The 19,648-nt window shown below is 26.8% G+C and overlaps 1 protein-coding gene and 1 long non-coding RNA gene across 4 annotated transcripts; one reads left to right on the plus strand and one right to left on the minus strand.

Annotated features, from left to right (window-relative positions):
* The first annotated feature begins 357 nt into the window (after positions 1–357).
* Positions 358–15,531, plus strand: LOC127281286 (uncharacterized). 3 transcript variants are annotated; one of them, XR_007842943.1, is made up of 4 exons: positions 358–831; positions 12,013–12,115; positions 14,164–14,345; positions 14,824–15,531. It is a non-coding gene; the product is annotated as an uncharacterized LOC127281286 (long non-coding RNA). The 3 variants fall into 3 exon arrangements; XR_007842944.1 differs by lacking the exon at positions 358–831 and adding an exon at positions 1,147–1,385; XR_007842942.1 differs by lacking the exon at positions 358–831 and having other exon boundaries at positions 11,637–12,115.
* LOC127281285 (putative mediator of RNA polymerase II transcription subunit 26) lies at positions 2,190–19,648 on the minus strand. Its single transcript, XM_051304917.1, has 12 exons — positions 19,272–19,648; positions 11,278–11,300; positions 10,605–10,684; positions 10,069–10,432; positions 9,514–9,938; positions 8,997–9,298; positions 8,748–8,929; positions 8,542–8,664; positions 8,153–8,209; positions 7,927–8,052; positions 4,476–6,546; positions 2,190–2,345 (listed from the first exon to the last, which is right to left on the minus strand). Exons 1-11 carry the CDS (start codon positions 19,292–19,294, stop codon positions 4,631–4,633), a joined length of 3,621 nt encoding a protein of 1,206 aa, XP_051160874.1. The 5' UTR covers positions 19,295–19,648; the 3' UTR covers positions 2,190–2,345; positions 4,476–4,630.

Raw genomic sequence — 19,648 nt, forward strand, 5'->3', positions numbered from 1 at the left:
GTTTGTTAAGAATATTATTTTTTTAATTAATAATTAGATTTAATATTTATTTATTTAACACAAATATAAGTTTTGCCCCTTCCCTTTTTTTGAATAACCTAAAATTAATATTTTTCTCCCCTTTTTTTTTGAAATGTTATTTATTATTTATATTAATTAATTACTCCTAATTTGAATCGAAAGTATTTTTTATAATTCAAATTTGCCGGTAAAAGTAGAACATATGACTAGCGCCATCTTACATTCTCACTAAGAACGTCTTTCGATTCATGACTAACTTCATATTACACTTGCGAGACCTGTTATAACAAGTACCGGATACAGTACCGCAGTCATAAAACAGTATGCAGTAAATATTCCTCATTACTAATAAAGTTATTGTGAAAAAATTAACTCTATTATTGTTAATATCTAATTAATCTTTAAAATTTTTACTTCCATATATTGCTTTAGCATTTTCATCGTGTGAAGAGGTTATATTCAGAACCCGTCAATCAAAAAACCAATCAGTCGTGCGTTAGCTTCGGGAGTGTTAGTACATTTTTCATATCCGCGAGTGTTTATTATTAAGAATACTATTCTCTTTCCTCATTAACTTTGTTTTTTACTATTATTGAAAATAAAATTAATTTTAAAATCTCGCGAGTGCTCGTTATAATACTTAAAACCGCGATCGTTTTTGTAATATAAAAATATGTTCCCTTTATATTTTACGTGAATTAGGAGTGTTCGTAAAAAATTTTTAAAACCGCGTGTATTTTTTTGTGCTTGGAAGATTTTTATCGCCATCGTAGAGTGCTGCTGAAAAAATTAATATCATTCAACAAATAGGTGAGTTATTTTTACAATAAAAAATGGTAATAGTAATCCTTTAATACAGCATGTGAGGATAAATCATCTTTTATATTTTTGTGATTCCAAGTATTTATTAATTTTATTATATTTTAAATTTTCCGCCTCTATTTTAATAAGGTTATCTAAAATATGGTACTTCCGGTTTCGTAGGCGCTTAAGGTTCTTTTACAATAAGTATCAGGGTTAAGTAGTTTGCGCGCGTAACTTCCCAACCCTGTAAGTGTCAGACTTGAGATTTTCTTTTTGTAAAAGCAGCTTAATATTTAAAGATCAATGGTGGAAATAGTCACGGTTAAAAAAATTCATTAAAACTTTTTTCTTTCTGTAGCAAATAAGTTAAATGTTGTTAAAAATAAAAAGTCATTTTCATATCTTTATGATAATTACTGTTCAATTTTTCTGTTTTTAATACAAAATGATTTTTTTCCGATTTTTTCAAGAGGAGTGTGTGAATAAACAATAAATTTATAACATTCACAGAAATAATTTATTTTACACAGCTTAAATAATAAATAGTACAGTAAAATCAGGTAAATTAAAGATAAAGTTAAACATACTTATAGATAAATATAACTGATAATAATAATAATAATAATTCATCTTGAAGAAATAGAGGAAAATAACACTCAGGTTAGCATTTGTTGTTATTTTTTGCATTAAAAAAAAAAATTTTCTTTGTAATTTACAATTGGAAAATATTTTTTAAAAACGATAATTCATTTCCCCCATCTTTTTTTTTAATGAAATATTACGTAAATATTAATTTTTTCGTAGATAGAATTGAGAAATTATTTTTTTTTCTCAATGAAAAATAAATGTATTGTTAGAAAAAAATTTTTTTTTTATAGGTTAAAAAAGAAAACGATTTTTTTGTTATAATTTGAAGTATAAATAATGAAAAACAGTGACAACAAAAAGAGAAAAATATTTTTTTTATATTTAATAATAATAAAATTTATCGTTTTCTTTAATTATTTAACAATTAATTGTTTATGATATTACTATATTTAAAAGAAAATAAAAATTCGAGAAAAATATATATATAGATAAATTAAATATAAATAATAAAGAGAATATCCAATAAAATCTACAATATACTTTACAAGATTGACACATTTAAATATATTTAATATTTGAAAAAAGAAAAAATAAAATTTCACGATCATTTGTCATTATGAATTTTTTTTTCACACTCGTCAAATTATGTATTATATTATAAAAAAAAAATCTATAAAGCGAATCTGTATACAAATAATAGAGCCAATATAATATGCTCCATGCATTAGTTTTTTTTTTCGAAGCAATAACTATATATTTATAATAATAGTAAGATTTAAGTCCACGATTCCAATTTATAAATTGATATTATTTTTTTCGTATAAGAAAATATAGAAATAAAAATCAAAAAAGCACATTATATTATATAGCAATGCCACATTTTCTTAAAAGATGCCCATCTCTTTTTCTTCAGTAATCAGTAGTGTCGGGACCTGAAAATAAAGAAAAGAAATTAATTTATTTTTTCAGTTAAGGAAATAATTTTTCAATATTTTTTTTTTTGAGAAAAATAAAGTTAAATAAAAAACTGATGCAAAAAAAAAACATTTACGCAACAAATCAAAATAGAATAAAATAATTAATTAATAACATTAATCAATAAATAATATTGCATCAATGATATTAATTAATAAATAATATAATTACTGATAATATTAATTATTATATATAGACGTAATTAATTAAAAAAAGATTACTAATTTATTAATTAATAATGTTAATCAATTATTTAATTAATAAATATTATTAACATTAATTGTAAACTCTTTGCCTTTGATAAAAAGTTTTTTTTCTTTAATTTCAATATAATTTATTTATATGTATTTTAAAATAAATTGAAGAAACAATTAAAGCAAAATATATGCAAGTCATAAACGTGCAAACAAAATGCAAAATAACAAGATGCGATACTAAATAAAAACTTTTGTTAATAAACAGTAAATGGAAGGAATGCGTTGAATTATTATTATTATTATTAGATATTGACAATATTCTTGCTAATCGAAATGAAAAAAATTCTACGCTTTCTAGAATTAGTAAAAATTTTATCTAATTTGAATTACTTTTTATTACGAATTAGTTAAATTTTACTATAGTTATTTATTTAATTAATTTATTTATATTAATTTAATTCAAAAAATTCTATTAATTTATAGGTAAAATTTAGCAAAATCCAGTATTTTGAAATTAGTTAAAATTATTAAAAATTCAAATTTAGAGAATAGTTCTATTGTTGAATAGAATATTAATTCTTCATAAAAACGTGTTGAAAAATTCAATAACGATCCTAATATTAACAATAAAAATAGAGGCACGAGAAGAGAATAATAAAAAAAAGTCAAAGTCGAGAATTTCAGGAGAAAAAAACCTAGCATGCTGAAGAAAAAGAGCAAAAAAACGTGTCAAGTGCTTGTTTTATTTATTTAAAAAACAAATTCGAATTCAAAAATTAAGTAATTTCGTTGATAATTCATTTTTTTTATAATTTATCATTTCAAATTTGGCGCTTTTAATACAACGCATGCGCGTCTAGTTACAATTTTTTATTACAAAGTCATAAAATTTATATTAGAGAGGGTAAAAAAACCACAAACTAAAAATGATTTTTAAAACAAACAAAAATATATAAAAATTATAAAAGAATTAATTTTTAATTTTTGTTTGCGTTAAAAATCTGTTTTTCGTTTGAGGTTTTGTTACGTTCATCACTTTTCTTAACCCCCTGATGAAGATAGATTAATTCAGAAAAGATTTCGTTACGTAATTTACGTTCCAAACCCTGTAGATTGCTATGGTACGGTTGCCATTGTTCCCACTTGTCATTTGTCATAATTTTTGTCAACTACTGCACCTTGCTCTAGTAAAAATTTAGTAACTTTATAGTAACTCTTAATTTTAACAATAAAGTTACTAAATTTTTACTAGATTAAGGTGCGGTAGTTGACAAGAATTATGACAAATAGCCAGTAGGGACATCGGTAATTTTGAAAATTGTTTAGAAAATAAAATTATGAAGAAGAAGAAATTCAATGAGTGTGATTAGTGTCGTATTGGATTCAGTTGCTGAAAGCAAGTGTTTCATACTAGATAATGAATAATTGGGAAAATTACACGAGGGAACAGGGAAACATTTCAACAACTTTCTCGCTCAGCTACTGCACCTTGCTCTAGTGATTTAGTGACTAAATAGTAACTTTTAATTTTAACAATAAATTCACTAGATTTTCACAAGAGCAGGGTGCGGTAGTTGACAAGAATTATGACAAATAGCGAGTGTGGACAATGGCAACCTTCCTAATGTTAACTATCAATTACCTCAGCGATTTTAAAAAAAGCACGCTTCACACTTGACAAGTTATTTCGCATAAAGTATATAACGACAGAAAAAACAAAAACTCTCACATTTCGACTATTTTTTTTTGAGGACGCATTCGAAAGTGTATATATTTATTTATCATTTTATTAATAAGGGAAGAATGTATGTAGAACGCCACCTATCGATAATAAGGCGGCCAACACATTTATAGAGAAAGAGTAAAAAAAAATACAGAAAAAATATGTACCGATAGAAAAAAATCACATGTCTCGCCTTTTTACATTCCGGGCATCGTGGCCCAGTCTTGCGGATTAAAGAGATAGAGACAAAATTCGTAGGGCACGTTCGGTGCTTGTGAACCGGATGCTCGGTCTCATATTCCTACCCTGGGAGGGGCTAAAATCAGCATTGGCTATTTTTCTCTAGTGGATCGTGATTAGGATAGGATGACGATGGATCATTTGTAATTGATGTCAAATCCCTGGGAACATTTTTTGAACTACGAATTCTCGGACAGAGAACATTTACTTTATATGTCCAATGGGGTTTTTGACTGTCGAGAACTTTATGAGCCATTGATGGTAGAATGTCTGAGTCGTCAGATTTTGATGATTTCCATGTTTGATAGTAACAGTCCTGTGTTGATTTTTCGGGTTCATAACTGGGGGAATATTCAGGCGATGTCATTCCACTGGAGTAATTGGAACAATAATGATGATCATCATTGGGAGCAGTTGATTGTAATGGAAGACTTAAGTGTTCCCGTTGTTCAGAATGAATTCGTTCTTCAAGGGGACAATTATTGGACGTTGTGATGGAATCATTGGTCAAGAGTCGAAAAAGACGTGAATGTGTTTGTGTTCTTTGATATTTATTTTGTTTCCTTGTTATTGTGCAACATTCCGAGTCGGTGTCAACTTCGGATATGATTCGACTCATATCTGAAGTGACACCACTGTCCTCGTCATCGGTTTCCTCTCGTGAATTTTGAACACTGAGTAAATTTGTCGATTTAGTTATAGAATCAATTGAATTTGTCTTTTCTTGAATTTGTTTTGAGGTCAAGTCGTAAATTTCCTCTGTAGTCGGTAAATTGTAAACCTCTACGGAAGTTGAATCGTAATCACCAGAATCGTAATTATCAGAAGTTGGATAAGTTGGACAGGAGGTTATATCATAAACGACTCTAGATTCGTAGAAAAGTTTTTCGGATTTATTAGATGAATTCTGTTTGGTATTTAAAGTTCGCGATTCATCAATTGTAAATTCTGATTCGATTTCTTGTGTCTTTTTGCGTCGTAGTGTAAAATCAACGTGGATTTCGTCGTTTTTGGGTTTTTCCGGTTGAATTGTACTGTCACCGACAATTACGGTTGTTACATCTTGATTGTTCTCGGAGACGGAAAATTTGAATCTCAATGGAAGACTAACGTTAACTGTGTTTGCATCGTCATTATCGTTCTGTTCCTCTGTCACCGAATCCTCTTGAATGACACTTAACCGTTGATCTTCCATTTGATTTACATTCGATAGTTTACAATCATGATCCTTAGGGTAGAAAGTTTCTTTGTCATCTTCGGTGGTGTATTCTTGATCATCGGAATCAGAATCGGAGTCTAATTTACCCGACGATAAAGATTGATCCTCTGAGATGGTCGTTGCGGATAATGATTGGAAATTTGTCTTTGGATTGAGACCAGTCGAGTAAGCTAGAAATGACTCCGAATCATCAGAAGAAGTGGAATCGGTTTTTTCGTTACTTTGCGAAGACTCTGATTCTGAATCGGTGTCATCGTCAGTACATGGAGTGACGATTATTCTCGTCTCCTCTTGAGATGATGTTGCCTGGAGATTATTCGATGATTTGAGATTGTGATTCCAAAATTCGATGTCATCATTCGATGGTTCAGGATTTGGATTTGGAGATTTAGGTTCGTAATTCTCAGATTTGGTCCCAAACTTTGGAGAATTTAAGACTTCGTGATCGTTTTGAAGAAAAAGTGGTTCGTCAGTAACGAAAGTTTCTGGGATTGAAGATTGTTGTTTTTCATTTTGAAGAAACTGAGGAGGACAATTTGGTTTGAAAATTGGATAACAAATGTAGGTGTTACCATCCTCGTCATTGTAGAATGTATAGGGTTGATTATTTGGATTTGAGTTTGGAATGCATGGCGTTGGATGATAAGTCCACCAACCACCGTCGGGACACCAAAAACTATTATTAGGATATGGGGGATAAAAAATAGCCTGCTGATTGCCCGTTATGTTATTCTCTGTATGATTGACGAAATCAGCTGCTTGCCAATTTTCTTGCGTGGCTATAACAAAACACCATATTCAAAAAAAAAAGAAATCAATTCATCGTTTCGCGTTTTCTGTTCCCTCGACTCTAGCGATTCTGTCATTTTAATTTTTTAAAAATTTAAAACAATAATTTCTTTGAACAAAATTAAAATGGCAGAAGACAATAGAAAAAAAAATCCTTTATTTCGCGATAAGAGAATATGAAAATGAGAGCGGGGAACGATTAGAAAGAACGAAACGCTTGATCCTGTGTTCAAAGGAAATCGAATTTCGAAAAAATTTCGGGCCACGATGAAGCGTCACGATTTATCGATATTTAAAATTATATGTAAATTTAAAATTCTACTGATAATACTCTGAAATGGATATAAAACATGCGGAAAAATAGTGATGGAATTGTATCTACAAATTAATATTTGCAATCTTATAGATAATGTCTTAAAAAATCGGTCGCTATATTACATAAACGAAAATTATCTCTCTCTCTCTCTCTCTACATATATATATATATATATATGTAAAAATTGTACATGCATAAGTGTCGCAATATTAATGTTTTCAAAAATTTATATACGTACATTAAACACGTGTGAATATTATATCGTAACATGCACATTCCCATATCAAAATTTTTGCATTCCTGGCTCCTTGTGCATTTTTGGATCAAGTTAACATTAATTTCAAATATTGTTATTTTGATTTCAAAGTTATTTTTACATTTTCTTTTTATATCAAGTTTGCCTTGATTAAATATAGTGAAAAGACATCTTATATTTCTAATATTTTTTTTTCATTTGGAATTTTTCATATACACCTTTTTACTTATATTTTGTATCATCAAAATCATTTTTTGAAACGATGAATTTTGTTCTAAAATTTTTTTTTTTTTTCAAATGGTATATAATTTTTTGCTCTACTTTAGAAAAAGAAACCTCGCAATTTTGGAATCATCACAGAAACGTATAAATTACACTCGTGCGGTAATTCTCGAAGGAATTTTCGTTATTCCTGTGAACACAGGATTCGGGTGAAACGTTCTGGCGATTCGTGTTATTTAATTTTATTTTTTTAAAAATTTAATTCAAAATGTTCATTAGAGCGTCATTTTGAACATTATTAATGTACAGAGGCAAGAAAAAAGCTTTTGATGATTAATATTATAAACGTAAATATTGCAACTCTTGTACTAGTGAATCTCATCGTTATTAAAATATTTATTTACTTTTAGTGATTATCTGTGCTTAAATTCAGTATTTTTCATTTAGGTTTATCTGTTTAACCCTTGTTCAAAATTTCATCTAGCACAGTTTTGTTATAATTTTATTAATAATATTATTATTAATATTATTTTTATTATTATATTATTATTCAAGACTTGAAAGAACAGGACTTACCAATAGCCTCTGGGGTAGTCATTGCTTGTAGTATCCTAAACGACCTCGATGGAATAGCACTTCCGGTGTATTTTTTCGGTTCCGGTACAGTTTGCTCGCTTGCTGGTAAATTAGCTTGCATTTCTTCTGCAATTACGAAATTAGAAAAATAAAATTACAATTAATTTAGTAGACAAAAAAGTGACAATAAAATGAAAGAATGATTTTTGTAATTTGTGAAATTTACCGAACGATTTTGAGTTTCTATTTTGTTTCTTAATGGCTGAGTTAACTGCTCTTGGGGCTGGAAAAGAAAATTGGATCAATTTTGAAGAAGTCTTTCTTTGCAAAAGAAAAGGTTTTTGCATGAAAGTTTTTTGTTGCTAAATTTCTGAAAAATAATTAATCTTCCGTTGACACAGTTGTTTAGGGTCTTTTTTCAAAAAGACGTGTTATCAAATAGACTTTATAATAGTTCCAAAACAAAAGTTTAGAGTAGAGAGTAAAGTAGAGAGAATTACTCGAATATGTGTGTTTGAGACAAGTTACTGAAAATGAATCCATGTCAATGGATGGTTAATTTTGAATCCTTCACCTGTAAAATCATCATGAAGAATTAGCATTTGAGAATCATACCTCCGGCAGTTGTAACCTCTCCAGAATCAGTCATATTTTGTAAATAACGAAAAGCGCGTGACGGTATTGCCGAACCACGATATCGAGGATCAGCCTCCTGATGTAGATAAGTGTCAGCGTCAACTGAAAATATATATATATATATCAATAGTTAACATTGATATTAAAAGTCCACGAATAGGATTTTTAAATAACTTTACAATTACCCTGTTCTTTGAATTTATTCATGAGAACTTTCTCATCCTCAGTGAGTTGCATTCTACGCAACTGATCACCATCAACATCGTCAGCATCCGTACTTGTTATTTTCTGAAGAACACGAAATGATTTTGATTGTATTGGTCCGGGTTCTTGAGCAACTGCTGCCGATGGTCCACGTTGTGTATTCCTAAAAAAAAATTAGAAAATGTTTCCTTATTTTCTAATTAACAGAAATAAGGGGTGTTTTAGCTTACATTTTTGAATTCTGATTGTCGATTGGAACAATTCTAATTTGAGGTTGTGAGTAATTTGTAGATTGTGGAATTGATTGACCGTTAGTTCTGTTACTATTACCACCACCTTCGACCATTATTGGTATGATGTAACCTCCGGATTGTTGAGGATCTTGTCGAACTGGTTGTGGATTTTGACTAACGGGTTGTGGCTGATTTTGTGGTTGTTGATACCAACGTGATTGATGATGAGGCTGTGTATTTTGAAGTTGATGATGTCCTGGCTCTTGTTTCACGGAAAATACCGAAGGTCTGTCTTCAATCTGTAGATATACCAAAAATCTGTTAGCAAAACGTTTTTTTATTCCTTTGAAAATATTTCCTGGTTAAAACAGAGTAATTCGAAAATGGTTCGATCCCACTTTTGATCATCCGAAATTAGTTCGTGCGAAATTATTCCTTGATCAGTAAGGAAGTTATCAAAAGGGAAGAAGAAGAGATTTAGGATTGTTTTAAGGAAAATACTCATTAAACTTACTCGGAGGGGTATGGTCCTTTCTTGAGGACTACTTTGTGGACGACTAGGTTGTTGTTGAGGTAGTGATTTTGGCTGAAGCTGTTGTTGAGATTGTCGATTTTGAAATTGTTGCGGTTGCTGTTTTTGTTGTAAAGGTTGTGCCTGTTGAACTTGAATATAAATTGGAGGCGATGTAGGACTTTCAGGCGAAGTTTCCTGAGATTTGGTGACATTTGATCGTCGAGCCCATTCTGGTAGTTCATCTGGAGATTTATTTTTATTTTGAAGCCATGGTGTTGGAGCTTTTGCTAAAGTCACCTGAGTAGGTGATGTAGGTGACGTTGGCGTTTCGGGAGAATTTGGCTGCGAACTATTTGTAATGGGTATTATTTTTGTTTCGACTTTCATTCGTGGTTGCTCTGGGACTGATGAATGTCTTTCTGGTACTGGGAATAGAAAAACGGTTTTTTTTTTAGTATTGGTATACTACAAATATTTATAGTTACAAACTTGCATCATATCAGTTTTGGTTTTACCAAAATTATATGGTGCTAATACAGTAAAAATAGAAATTACCAGCTGGTGGTACTCGATTAATTTGCACATTCGGTGTTCTGTTGGCTGTTGGTGGTGATGGGATAGTTGATGGGAAGACTGGAACAGCAACTTGTGGCTGTACGAAGAGATTTGCGCTTCCTGGTGGTACAGGAACTTTGGGTTCTAGGGCAGATTTTGGCGGACCTTCGATACCTTCATCATTGGCATTTTTAGCTACTCTACGTGCCATTCTTGGACTTCTTATTTGTGAAAGATCCAATTTTCCACCCATACCGGGAGTATAGGTGAAGGGTTTTTTGTCTTTAGTCATCATTGCGTTTTGGATAGCGGCTGGCGGTTCATATGAATCGGATGGTGCTTGCGGTCTTCTTGATCCGCATGTCTGAAATAAAATCCTCGTTTCACTATACAAATTCTACTATAGTCTGTAATAATTTTTCCATTACTATAATTACTAATTATTAATTCTGCATCTTGAAATGCAATTTTAGATTACGTTGCTAAAACAAATGGCTCTTAGAAATAATTTTTGAACTTTTTTTGGATATTCTTACCTCAGCAGTGTTGATTCTCAAGGATGGTATTGGTCCGCCTATTGGAGGTGGAGGCGGTGGTGGTGGCACAGGACCTAATCCTAAAATTTTACAACAATCACAGAAATTTTTAATTTTGTTTTACTAATTTTTTTCGGTACTACGGATTATATCGAACAGTAGTTATTGTATAAATTAATATCGATTTCCGCTGGGGTAATTTAATAATTTTAACAAATTTAAAAAAAAATTTCTAGTCAATTTAGTGATAGAAAAAGTTTTTGGTTAGATGATTTTTGAGACTAATTTAGATGAAGATAATTTCAAGGGCAGTATTTCTATGTCATCAACAATCCTTAATGGGAGGCATGACATTTTTGCGCTTCCATAAAGATAATTGGGTCAAGTTGTTGCCAATGTTCAGGGTTTAGATATGGTTTTTGGTATATAATTTAAAAAAAAAATTTATTATTTCTCTACAATTAAAATTGATATAAATTTTTTTAAACACTTTAAGAAAAGTGTGGAGTATTTAGTATTTGTTGATGTTGCATATACGATGAAGAGAAGATAATATTTGGGTATATATATATAGTAATAAATTATTTAAGCAGACGATATTTATATTTCATAAAACGAGCATTGACCTTACTCCATATGAGAAATTATTTACTTTGGAGGCATATTGCATTACCTGGCGCGGCTGAGCCGGAGTTTCTGCAACAGAAAAAATTATTTATTATTACTACGGTTTTTTTGATTTATGATAATAATGATTATTTTTACTATTATTTTGTTAATATTTTATTATTATTATTATTATTATTATTACTTTATTATTGCCTTTTTCTATTAATTTTATGGCAAATTTTTGTTGGTTTACAAATTGACAAACTCAATAGTGTTTTTTAAAGAAAAAATTTTGAAATTCTAAATAAAATATCGATTTAAAAAAAACCATGAAACTTTTGAGGGTTCTATGAGAAAAGAGATGTATACAATATATAAAAGATACGAATTTTATTTCTCTCTATATAGTAGATATACCTTCTCCTCTGTTCTTTCGTCAAATGATTCTTGTTTTATCTCCTGGCTTTCCTGAGATCAAACGATGATTCATGATTCACACATTCTAGTTCACACATTTTTAAAAACTATCAAAAATACTTTTATATACGTATAATAATATTTATAATAATAATAATAAATTAATATAATAATTATAATAATAAAAAATAATTAATATAATAATAATAATAATTAATTAATATAATAATTACTAACAACGTATTATAAAAATTTTCTATAAAATTAATTTCTTCCTTTTTTCAAAAACAAAATTAAATTATTGATCACAAAAACACATTACACAGAATTTATAAAGTAACGTTTAATAATTGAGGTTTCGTTTTTTTTTGTTTTTGTTTAGAGTGAAATAAAAAAAAGATGCAACAACCCACACAATACGTGAGTGAGAATCGTTCGGATGGAAGAATCCATGGTGACTGGTGTAACCTACATCGTTCTGATCGGTAAGTAAAATCCTGACAAGTGGTACCTGTTAAGTGAACCTTTTAAGGAAGGAAGTTTTAAACTTCTTGCTTCATGGCTAGGCATTACAAGGTCATTCCGTATTCGTTTTGATATATAATAGTCTGACTATACAACCGATTACTTCTACTTATCTAATATAATATATTTATATAGTCGATAAACAAATATTACTGTAATTTTTAAACAAAAGAAAAAAAAATTTTTCTTCTAATATCCAAAAACTTAGTTTTAAATAAATAAAAATAAAAATAAATAAATAATAATAATAACTCTATCAAAAATTGACTACTGGCGTAGTACTGGCAATTTTTGGTAGGGAATATATAATAATAATAAAATATTGTCGGCGCCTCTTGAAACTCTGATTTTTTTACTTATACTAAATAGGTTTAAAAAATTGAAATTTTTTTTTTTTTTTTTTTTATAAAAGTTGTAAAATTGGATATGGTTAACTCACTTGAGGAAGCCGGAGGAGGCTCTTTAAGAATAGAATATCGAAGAAGCGGCGAAAACAGAAATGATTTTATTTTGGCACACTCACGACGACACGTGGCCGCGATTTATCACACGTTTTTCACAATAATGCTACTCATAATAATTATTTTGTATATCCAATATTATGGACTAGCACCAATTTTATATAGTACTATATTTATTATTATTTGTTTTCTTTTTCATAATTAATTACGAATTAATGAACTTCTTAATTAATTAATTAACTTTAAAAAATATTACTCTCTAAAAATTCCAATTCACCGAATTTTTAATTGACAGAATTTTTAAGACGCCGAATTTTAATTTTTGTCCGAATTTTTATTTGTACGAATTCTTAAGACGCCGAAATTTCATTTGTCCGAAATTTCAAATAACCGAACAAACAATCGAGAGATAGATTTTGGCGCAATTTTTAAAAATTTGACCAATTAGAAATTATCAATGGTCAATTTTCAAAAGTTACGCCGAAATCTTTCTGTCGATTGTTTGTTCGGTCATTTGTAATTTCGGACAAATAAAAATTCGGCGTCTGTAAAAATTCGTACAAATAAAAATTTGCTAGTTAAAATATTTTATTCTGTAAAAATTTGTAAAAAAAGAAAATTTGTCAAATTTTAATTTAAAAAATAATAAAATAATAAATAATAAATAATAAAATAAAATATTTTTTATATATATATGGTTAGAATATATAAATGTTTTTTAAAAATTGGTTAATCCATTTTTACCGCATGCGATGATGCGTCTAATATGCACGTCATATTAAATTATTTGTATATAAAAATTTTGCGTTATATTGTTCGCGGAACCGATGAGTCGGACAGAATTTACGCATACTCTCGCGCATATTACACATCTGTATTTAAAATGCATATGAGAAAATTTTCAACCGTTTTTAACCCGCCCACGATTGTCGAGAAATATTTTAGAATTCTAAAGCATCATCGACCCGATTTACTTCTTCTTTGCAAAATGTGTCAAATTTTAAGACAAAGGAATTTTTTAATGTCCTGATTGTAACTTTAATTTTTCTTTTTTTAGTGAATTATTTGTTTTTAATAACTGTTTATTTTTTTTTTTATCTGAAATATATATATTAATTAATTAATTTTTTTAAAACTGTTTTTTATTTGTGATAATATGATATTATGTAGTGTAATAATAATAATAAATAATAACAATAATAATAATAACAATTATTATTATTATTATTTTTGAAAATATATGACAAATCATATTTATGACGCAGTTGTATAGTGAAAATTTCGCAGCTAAATTGAATATGCAATTTTATTCTTGGATCAATTTCGTAATGTAATGTTTACCAAGTTTTGTGTTTTAGAATTTTAATGAAAATTTCACTTTTCTTTTTTTGAGAATATTTTATTTTAATTTTTTTTTTGTATAATAAAAATCATAATATTTAAAATCATATTTACAATTTCGATTCCATATAAATTTCGATTTTATTTTTTTATTAAGAAAATATTTTTAAAATTTTCTAACAGTATTTTAATTTTTCTTTTTGCAGATTCAATCCTGCAATCTTATCTTTGAAGGATACAAAATTCACAGACTTTTTAGAACTCGGTCTATTTTTACGGTTATTTTTCACATTTTCTGAATGGAAATTTAACTTGAAAGTATAGGGATCTCCGAGGGCTATTTAGTTTGAAAGAATATCTCCTTGAAGCTCAAAAATTCATTATTAAGGTAAATATTTTAATTTATTGGAAAATAAAAAATTTCAGTAATTGGTAATACTGTGGCATTTCGTTTTAAAAAAATTTTTTAATTTAATTGTGTTTTGGAAATTATTGTCAGTTTATTCTAATTTTATGCACTGAAAAAAAATTTATTTGATTCAAATAATCGATTACCTACTTGATTATCTTCAAATAAATATTTATATTTGTATCAAATAATTATTATATGAAATGGTATTTGTTTTTCAAATACAAAAATTATTCCGGTTCAAATAAAATTTATTTAATTCAAAAAAAAATTATTTGGTTCAAGTAAATATTTATTTGACAATAGTCAAGTTAATCCAAGTATTTGAATTAAATAAATTTTTTTTTCAGTGTCTTTAAGGGGGGAACACCAGTTGTAACTTTCGAAAAATCGAATTTTTTTTTTGTGCATTTTCTTAAAGTATACATATTTAGAAATGTGTCTGTAAATTTCAAAGTTGATCCGGTGAAAAATAAATGAGATATACAGAACACTGCAGCGGCGCGTCCCGTGGCTTTATACAAGGTGGCCAGCCATACCTGACCCTAACGACACATGGCCTTTTCCTATGATTTAGAAACGGCAACCACTGCGGAAGAGTTATTATATGGTCCAGGAATCGATGACTCTTTGTAACTTGGAAACAAAATTTCTCCTGAACAAAAAAAAGTAAGTTGAAACTTTGAATGCGTTTTTCTCAAAATGACATTTTCCAAGTCGGTGACCACGATTACTCGAATACCATTAAACCGATTTATTTAAAATTTAGTGTGCTTCATTTACACATATAAGTCTAGTTCGTGATCGAAGGATTTTTTTTTTTATGCAAAACTTTTTTTTATATAGCTGAAAATCGACCGTATTTTTTTAACGAAAATCATACTTTTGACTTTGACAGGTCGCCAATTTGTCAAATTTTTTTTTTTTTTTAAATCCTTCGATCACGAACTAGATAATCTTATAATAAATGTAAATCAATTTCATTTTTGTATTTCAGACGAAGTATACTTGCAGAATGCTGGTCACCGCAATTCGCCTTTTTTCTTAAGGCGCCACTTCAATGGCTCATATCTCCAAAAGTTTTTGTTAAAAAAATTTTTTTTTTCTTTTAAATTACAGCTTTTTACATGTACTTTTAACTAATAAATAGTATTCTTTAAAAAGATTCATTGTTCTTTTGGAAAATATTCTTGTATAAAGCATTATTTTTTGAGTTACAACTGGTGTTCCCCCCTTAAGTTAATTATTTTTTTTAATAAAAAATCTAAATATTTTTTTTTTATGTTTTTAAAATTTTTTCCTATTTATTAAAAATTTTAAATATTAAATAAAATAAATTAAGTGAATTTTTATTTTATATTAAAAAAAAAAAAAAAAAAATTAGTTATCTCTCGCAAAACGAATCGTAGACGCTCGACCATCTCGACGCTCGTCTCTCTCTCCTCTTTCGCGGGAACCCAGCCAAGGGGCTTTTACAAGCTTAGAAATGTATTTAGGTGGATACGTATAAAGCGCGTTTAATTTTAGAGTAGGCTGACCTGCGCTTTACCAGTTGTATAAAATGCCTTCGATTATTTTATTTTTAGTATTTTTGCCGGTTTTCATTTTTTTCCACCCCTTAAAAAAAAAAAAAAAAAAAAAATCGCCCTCACTTAATTACAAAATCAACATTTCAAAACTCGTAAATGAAAAAAAAAAAATTATTTATATACATATAGATACGCCACTGTCGTTTTTCTTAAACCAAGCTCTCTGTAGCTTAACGAAAATTAATAAAAAAAACAATCATTAAAACGGAATGTTCAAAAAATATATTATAATAAAAAATTCTTTTTAATATTTGAAAAAATAAAAAAACTGACTAAAAAATGTAATATTAAAAATAATTAAAAAAAATTATCATAATAATAAAAAAAATAATAATAATAGTAAATAATAATAAATAATGATAATAATAATAATAATAATAATAATAAATTAAATTAATAATATTAAATTATATGGCTTTTCAAAATTACTAAATTAATATACACTGGCCTTAAACCGATTTATTTAACATCATTTACCTACTAAATTAAATAATAATAATAATAATAATAGTAAATAATAATAAATAATGATAATAAAAATAATAATAATAATAATAATTCTAAAAATTAGAATTGGCTTGAATTAAATGTAAAATTATTGCAATTGCAATGAAACAACTGTTAATGTGACGCGCTTTAAAGAAAGGGATGATCTAAGAAGTAAAAAATTATAGGTTATGTTTATGATTGTTTGGAGTAAAAATAAAAAAAAGAAGATCAAATCTCAATATGCAAACCATTCATTTTTTAACTCTTAATCATATTGTTTTTATATATAATATTCAATAAAAACTGATTTTTATTTTACGTAAAATTTGTTGTTTTTTTTTTAAAAAAGGTAAAACTATCATAAACATAACCTATAATTTTTTTGTTTTTTAGGCACCTTTCTTTAGAGAGTATCACAAATTTTATTTACAATAATAATAATAATAATAATAATAATAATAATAATTTTATCTTATTATTATTATTATTCTTTTATGTTTATTATTAGTAGGTATTATTATTATTATTATAAATATTATTATATTTCCTTTACAAGTAATGAAAATCTAAAAATGATTCTTTCATATATTTCGTGTGTGAAAATCAAATTTGCAAGATGTTATTAATTTTATCATATCTTGTGGGAAAATAAAAAATTGTTTTTAAATTCCTTGGTCTCTTTTTAAAGATGAGATAATAAAAATTTTATTTTATGTAAATTTCAAGGTTTTTTTTCTAATCTCTTCTAATCTCTTAGAAACATACAAAGGAACTAAACAATTATTATTTATTATATATTTTATTATATTTATAATATAAAATATTTAATATTGTTTATAATAATTATTTTTTTTGGTCAAATTGATAGGTAAACAAATTTTTTGGTCTTATGAATTTCTTATAAAAATCATTAATTTTTTTTATTAATTATTTATTTATTATTTATTATTAATTTTTAAATTCCTTTAGCAATTGTTGAAATAATTTTTTTTTGTATTAAGCTAATTTTAAAGAAATTGTTTTTTTTTCCAATTGAAAAAATGAAATATAAAATGTAAAAAAGAAAATAAAAAATAGAAAAGAAAGAAAATTAAAAGTATTTAAAAAAAATAATAAAAATACATAGAAAAAATAGGTAAATAGCGAAAGAGAAAGGATATGTGAAAGAGAGAGAAAAAAGAAAGGGACATGTGGGAGAAAAAAAAGAGAAAAGAAATTGGCAAATAGAAAGCAGAGAAAAAATTAAAAAAAAAATTTTTAATTCAAGTTTAATTGTCTATGATTATATTTATTATTATTATTATTATTATTATTATTATTATTATTATTATTATTATTATTATTAATTATTGAATTTTAACGAATTTAATAAAAATTAATTTAATTTAAAAAAATTAATTAAATTTTGAAAAAAAAATTTTTTTTTTTAAATTTTTTAATTAAAGTTAAATTATTATAATGTGTTATTATCATATATATACACGATTGCCGTCGATATCCGGAGCGAAATTTAAAATTGTGCCTCAAGACTCATCGGTGCTCTATTGAAAGTGTTAAAAATACCCTATTGCCAGTTGAGTCAGCACGTGGCAATGAACAATTTTCCCGATACTTTCGATCAAAAGGTCATTCACTTATTGCTGAATCGGAAGTTGATTTTTTTTTCTTTATTTTTATTAAATTTTAATTTTAATTAAAATTTTTGATTATTTTCATTTGTGATTTTTTTTTTTTGATTTTTAATCTTTCACTATAAAATGATTTTAAATGCGCATACAATATTGTTTCACTATTTACCCAAAAAAAAAACAAAATTGTTTTTTATCCCTATTTCCATTTTGGTTTTTTTTAGATATTTTTTTTTTTACTTTATGACTTCGTTTTTTTTATATACTCATATTATTTTCCACCCAAAATGACACGACCCATTGACCTATTTTTGAAAGATTCAAATAACTCCTCCCGTCTTTTCTATAATATACGCGCGCCACATAGTAGACGCGAGAGACACTTTTGAATAATTAATAGTAGATTTAGAATTAAAATTATTGATATATTAATAATTAAAATTCAATTTTGAATTGAAAATTGAAATTGTAAAAAAAAAATAAATACTAAAAATTTTGATGATTAATAATTTTATTACAATTGTTTTCGGTTTTTATTTTCAAAAAAATTTTTTACATGGCCTTAAACGATGATTAATAATAATAATAAAAAAAATTATCGTTTAAGGCTGTGTAAAAAAATTATAAAAAAAAATAATTTTACATTGAAAAATAAATTTTTTACTAAAAAAAATATTGGGGAAAATATTTTAATAGTAATAAATTTTTTTTATTCAAGATTTGATAAATTAATTGATTATTTATATAATTAATTTGTTAATAAGTATTATAATAAAAAAAAACTAAGTAATAATAATATAATACTAATTAATAATAACTAAAAAAATAAACTAATTTATTAAATTTTTATAACCTATATAATTAATTTTTAAATTAGTAATTATAATATAATTTTTTATACGATTGTAAAATTAATAGGCTTTTTTGCATTAAAAAAAATTTTTTTTTTCCTTTTCTTATATAACTTTTGCCTTCGTACCGTTTTAAAAAGCGCTCGTTTGCTTTTTTTTCCCAAAATTATATTTTTCCAAGGTCGCAATTTTTATTAATTAATTCAATAAAAAAAAAATCAATCAGTTTCTAGTATTTTTTCGAAAAATAAAAAAATTTCATACAAATATTTCCTAGTAGTTAAATTTTATAATAATTATAATTATTACAATAAGTAGAAAATTATTTTCCTTTTTTCATAATCTTACCCAGGAAAAGTGGAGGAATTCATAATTTTGATCCGATTTTGTTGAAAGGGGTCCCCTGTCCTATATATACAGAATTTGTGGAAAAAAATCACACGTCACGAGAACGTTCGATTTACGAGTTGGAATTTTTTTTTCTTTATAAAGTTCTTTTTATTTAAAAAAAAAAACGTCTGTAACCGTCCAGACGAGAAATTATTTAATTTAAAAAAAAAAATAAAAAAAAAAAAAAATTTGTCCAACAAATCGCGATGCCGACACTAGCGCACACTTACCGCTACTGCGGTACGGTGCTAAATCCGCGGCTGTTGAATCTCCTGAGATCGTTTTGTGTGAATTGCGTTTAGTTATAAGATTCATTCTATTTACTCTCCTCACAC

This window comes from Leptopilina boulardi, unplaced genomic scaffold, assembly GCF_019393585.1.
Source record: "Leptopilina boulardi isolate dan_hultmark-lab unplaced genomic scaffold, ZJU_Lbou_2.1 LbouV2_266, whole genome shotgun sequence".
NCBI classification, from domain to species: Eukaryota; Metazoa; Arthropoda; class Insecta; order Hymenoptera; family Figitidae; genus Leptopilina; species Leptopilina boulardi.